Source organism: Salvelinus namaycush, chromosome 9 (genome assembly GCF_016432855.1).
Source record: "Salvelinus namaycush isolate Seneca chromosome 9, SaNama_1.0, whole genome shotgun sequence".
Classification (NCBI taxonomy): Eukaryota; Metazoa; Chordata; class Actinopteri; order Salmoniformes; family Salmonidae; genus Salvelinus; species Salvelinus namaycush.
In genome coordinates this window covers 34,647,052-34,653,051 of record NC_052315.1, presented here as the reverse complement: position 1 = coordinate 34,653,051, position 6,000 = coordinate 34,647,052, and the positions used below count along the sequence as shown (strand labels likewise).

Sequence of the window (6,000 nt, the reverse complement as noted above, 5' to 3'; positions counted from 1 at the left end):
TAACGCCGTAATCACTGGTGGAACAGAACCCCTGTGTTGGTGTTAACAACCAGTGTTAAACCCAAACCATGCCCATCATTATCACATTTCCCAGAATGCTCTATTGCAGGTTGATTTTTAGAATTGTTTGTTTCATTATATTATATGTTATATGTTTTTTCATGAACATTGATTCATTTATTAATCTTATGCTACTCAAATATAAGTAATATACACTTTTCTAAACTAATCCAATTTGTTACTTGGATTTATTTATTGCACCCGTTACTGAAATGGTTTAAATGCTTTATATAGTTTCATAGTCTACCCAACCCAACAGTCAGTCTGAATGCAAGTTGCTGGTGACAATAATTTTTTTACAATGTTGAATATTCCCACTCTGGCTGGATTCCAATAGGAATTACACATCACTTTGCAAGCCAGTATAATGTGACTTGCAGGCCTGATGTTTCCTGTAAACTGTGAGTTTCAGGCCACTGTAATAAGATAAAACTAGTGATGTTAAGTTTTACAGCAGCTAACTTTGAAGCAGTGTGCTGATGCGTGTATCACTTTAACAGAAGTACGTCAGAAGCTTAGCTTGATCACTTGCTTTTTCAAACCGTGTGTTGCTAAATGCGAGATCTCACTGATTTTGCTGTGGTTCCGGTGCTTTCTTTGATTAAGCTGCTTTCAAACACCAACCTCTACTGGATACCACGCTTATAAATATAATTAGGATTTTATACATGTAATTGCACCTGACCAATAGTTTAGCAAGCAGAGTAGGGAAATATGGAACATTCAGTGATGTAGGTGGAATCCCGTTGAAAGCACACCATTTTCTTAATGTGAAACCACACTTTCTGCACTGTTGTTCAAATAAGTTGTTTTATTTACACTGAACAAAACTATAAATGCAATATGTAAAGTGTTGGTCCCATGTTTCATGAGCTGAAATAAAAGATCCCAGAAATGTTCCATACGCAAAAAAAGCTTATTTCTTTCAAATTTTGGGTACATATTTGCTTACATCCCTGTTAGTGAGCATTTATCCTTTCCTTCTCCATTACACAGGTGCACCTTGTGCTGGGGACAATAAAAGGCCATTCTAAAATGTGGATTTTTTTCACACAATATAATGTCACAGATATCTCAAGTTTTGAGTGAGCATGCAATTGGCATGCTGACTGCAGGAATGTCCACCAAAATTGCTGCCAGAGAATTTAATGTTAATTTCTCTACCATTAGCTGTCGTTTTAGAGAATTTGGCATTACGTCCAACCAGCCTCACAACCGCAGACGACATGTATGGCATCATGTGGGCGAGCGGTTTGCTGATGTCAAGATTAGGAACAGAGTGCCCCGTGGTGGCTGTGTGGTTATGGTATGAGCAGGCATAAGCTACAGACAATGAACACAATTGGATTTTATTGAAGGCAATTTGAATGAACAGAGATACCATGACGAGATCCTGAGGCCCATTGTTGTGCCATTTATCTTCCGCCATCAACTGTTTCAGCATGATAATGCACTACCTCATGTCACAGGGCCTGCAGTTTGTCTATGGTCGGCACACTCACCAGAAATGTCACCCATTGAGCAAGTTCGAGATGCTCTGGATTGAAGTGTACGACAGCGTGTTCCAGTTCCTGCCAATATCCAACAACTTCACACAGCCATCGAAGAGGAGTGGGACAACATTCCACAGGCCACAATCAATAGCCTGATCAACTCTATGTGAAGGAGATATGTCTTGCTGCATGAGGCAAATGGTGGTCACAGCAGATACTGACTGGTTTTCTGATCCACGGCCCTACATATTTTTTTAAGGTATCTGTGACCAACAGTTGCATATCTATATTGCCAGTCATGTGAAATCCATAGATTCGGGCCTAATGAATTGATTTCAATTAACTGATTTCCTTATATCAACTGTAACTCAGTAAAATCTTTGAAATTGGTGCATGTTGCATTTATATTTTTCATCAGTATAGTATAAGCTTCTTTCTTAAATAATGGCATATATTCTGTTTTTGATAGCAAACTTGAATGTGAAAAAGGGAAGCATGATGTAAGATGCAAACCTGGTAATCCAACTGATTGTAGTCTATTAAAGCAAACAACTTACTGCTGGCCATGAAGCTTTGATAAAAATCAGTGGAGAAAAAAATCCTCTCTGTTAATCACGTTACTATTTATTGCTGACCAGCAGATGTCACTAATGTGCATTGTGAACAGATAATGAAGCTCAGTGTAATGAACCTATTTTCAACACAATTGGCTGGAAAGCTTCAAAGTTCAGAAAGTTTTGTTTCCTGAATCACTAGGTAAAGCTAGGCACTCAAAATAAGGCCTTATGAAATACCTATTGTGTTGAAGAATTACATTTTAATGATGACATATTCACTTGGGATCTCACTTGGTGAAGGACACAGAACTGAAAATAGATGAAAGCAAAAATGGATGAATGTTTCTGTCCCTAACAAATACCTAACAAATACAGTCACAGGTGGTAACTCTGATAATTTAACACTGAAAAGTGTGTGGACACGTATAGACACTGGGCCGGGTTTAAATGTAACACTCTCAGTGTTAATTTAACACTGGAGAATTTGCTGTGTACCAAAGCTATTGCTGATGGTGAACCTGAACAATCGAAATAAAATCCAATGTAGAGCTAAGCCCTGATTAGCGGCTAGGCTATTGCCAGATGAGAGTTGTGTCTCCGGTAGTATGCTTACTTTTTTCCAGGTAAAACACAATTTTCAGAAGCGCATTTGATAACAATAACCTAGCAAATTACATTGGTTGTCCCTCAACTAATATAGCATAATATTGTGCAAGCCATTTTACAAGCATTTGAATGCTGAAGGTGGATGCAGATGTGCAAGATCAGGAATAGGCCGACATCTCCTTGGTTAGTGTGCAAAGCTGCGCAGTTTAACTAGGCTACTGATTTTGCCTGGGGTTGCTCAGCATGCATCAGTTGTCTCAAAAGATGAGATGTATTTTCGGAAGGTAAAAAGAAAGTAAAATGCTAACGGTTTAATTGGTTTCTGACCGATGCGTGCTACATTTGGATCGGCTCGGGGTCCCGTGGACCCATCCACTCATATCTTAAACATTTGATCAGGGGACTGATGGGAATCAGAGAATGTTACATCCCTAGAAGATAGTAGCAGGGCTTTGGACGCAGCTGTGATGGTGATTCGGACAGCCTGCTTTAGTAATAAGGTATAAAGTTGAGTTTTGTGAAAAGTGTGTTTGTCACTCCAGGCTGATCGTAGAGGTATAGAGTAAAAGGGTGTCTGTTTTGTGGCCAAGAACTAAAACACCTGATTCACTAACAAAGGTATGTGTGTGTGTGTGCAGTTTATAAAGCGGTTTCTGGAGGAATGCTTTAAGCTTCAGAGGACATACCTAATCCACAACAGGAACTTCCATATATGGGCTAGTTCTTCTGCACTGGAATGCAGCCTTAGAGCAGGAACTCCATAAATGGGCTCAGACTTTCATATTGGAATGAGGATGGAGCAAGAACTTCGTACATGGGCACGGACATTCATATTGGAACGCAGCCCCTGGAGCAGGTACTCCATATGTGGGCCCAGACATCCGCATTGGAAAGCAGACGATAGGCAAGGAACTCCACATATGGACATTGAACCGTGACCATGCCAAGTTGCTCACCTGCATCTAATCTTTATTAGCCACAAGCCCGCCTCACTTACCTGAATCCAATTGCTTCATCAACCACCCTCAAAGTATTTAAACAGCATCCATCTTCACGCCTTTGTATTTCTGGCTGACAAACAGGCAGTAGTTGAGAAGCTATTAAACTGCCACAGCAAGTCACCCACTAGACATGCTGCACAATGGCGGGCCAGGTCAACTTTGGTCTACGACTGGGAGCTTGCCTATCCAACAACTGCACCCTCCAGGCTTCCTTCACAATGGTGGGCTTATGGCCGGGGTTTGCCCTGCCAGAAGACTCAACGCAGACACAGTTGACAACTGGGGTCTGACCCTGCTGGAATGGGGGAGGGGGCAGGATCAGCCCCCAGTTGTGCCCCGACTACCATCCATGCCAGAACCCTTATACCAAACTCTATCAACTACTGCCCCTTCTGACATGTTTGTCAGATGGCAAGAAGCCAAACTCGTGAATGTGTTCCCTACCTTTAGCTCCCCGTAGGACGAAGCCGAATCCTTCGTTTTCCTTCTTCTGCAGCATAGCATTCTTCTCCTCTATGATGTAATCACTAGAGAGGAGAGGGACAGCAGGTAAGAGTCCCGCAACATACTCACTGAGAGAAGAGACAGGAGGGAATGAAGGAGAGAGCAGAGAGCCAGGGATGGTAGAGAAAAGGATGGGAGAAGATGGAGATGGACAACGAGAAATAGGGGAGGAGGGGGTGGCGACGAGGGCGCAGTAAAATCTTAAAAATTGTTGCATGTTGTGTTTATTTTTGTAAAATGTATAAAATTCTCATTACTAATGAGTGTTGTCACGTGTGTGTGTGTGTGTGTGTGTGTGTGTGTGTGTGTGTGTGTGTGTGTGTGTGTGTGTGTGTGTCAATTCACACCACACAATGTTCAAACACAACATCATGTATTCCCAGCGACATCTAGCACTCTGTTACCACACAGTAAAAGCACCATCATGTCCCAATCTCAGCAACACCAATATTCTGTTGACTGACCGTCAGATCCCACTGCTGACACCAGACAGCCCATACAGTTAGTGAATTGAACACTAGACACACTGGCATGGGAGACCTGGAGTTCAGTCGTGTGTTAGCTGTTAGCCACGCCAACTGCCCAGCCACTTACCCCGGGTAGACAGAGCCCCTGCTGACGGGGCATGGAGACCCCTGAAAAACCCTCCTGTGTCAGGGAGCAGAGGTTTCAGAGATACAATTTAACTAGAGGACTTGCTTAATCTTGGCAATAGGGGGTGCTGTTAGCACTATTTATTTTTTTTGTTCCCAAATTAAACTGCCTCGTACTCAATTCTTGCTCGTACAATATGCATATTATTATTACTATTGGATAGAAAACACTCTCTAGTTTCTAAAACCGTTTGAATTATGTCTGTGAGTGAAACAGAACTGGACTTAGAGCAATTTTCCTACTGTTCCCAGACCAGTTTATTAATTTGCCTGTCCTCTATTGGTTGAGATGCACTGCATACGCCTTCCCCTGGGTGTCAGCGAATAGAGAGGCCTTGAAATGGAGTCTCTACGCAGAGCCAAAAGTCTATAAATTGATTGGAATCGATGTGTACCTCCTTTTGGATCTTCGCGCTGACGCAGAGAGGGTCTTGGCATGTCGTTTTAGAAGCTCTGGTTTTAGCTCCTAGATATATCCGGCTCTGTTTTTATTCGATATAGGCTTTAAAGACATCATCTTGTTATTTTAAACCGATTTATATCAGTTTATGTCAGTATATTGCGATTTTCGGGTATTTCATTTTCTGACGTTGTAGAAAGTTGGGTATCTCTCTTTCGCATGCCATTGTTTACTGGTAATTGCAACGTGGAAGAGGACGTTCTCCAACCCAGCAACGATTCTTTTGGACAAAGGACACCTATCCCAAGATTCTGATGCGAGGTCATCAAAAAGTAAGAACTATTTATGCTGATAATTCATTGTTCTGTTAAAAATAGTCAAATGCATAAGACGCCATTACTTGCAGTGTAGCCTTGCGTTATCGCACCCTGCATTGCGCAGCAACGTTAATTTTAAAATGTAATTCAGCGATTGCATTAAGAACTAATTTGTCTTTCAATTGCTGTCCAACCTGTATTTTTTTAGTCAAGTTTATGAATAGTTTTCGATAAGAATAGGTGTCTTTCCAAGATGGCGCCGGACAGATTGCTTGAGTATTTGGACACTATTTTCATTGTATAAGCACGATTTGTGCCGCTAAATATGCACATTTTCGAACAAACTCTATATGCATTGTGTAATATGATGTTACAGGACTGTCATCTGAAGAATTCTGAGAAGGTTAGT

The 6,000-nt window shown here is 41.4% G+C and overlaps 1 protein-coding gene across 1 annotated transcript in view; it reads right to left on the bottom strand.

Annotated features, from left to right (window-relative positions):
• Positions 1-6,000, bottom strand: part of LOC120053257 (SH3 and multiple ankyrin repeat domains protein 3-like) — a 275,026-nt gene that overhangs the window by 24,601 nt on the left and 244,425 nt on the right. Inside the window, exon 16 of the mRNA XM_039000401.1 lies at positions 4,162-4,244. Coding sequence (XP_038856329.1) covers positions 4,162-4,244 — 83 coding nt within the window. The remainder of the gene's footprint in view (positions 1-4,161; positions 4,245-6,000) is intronic.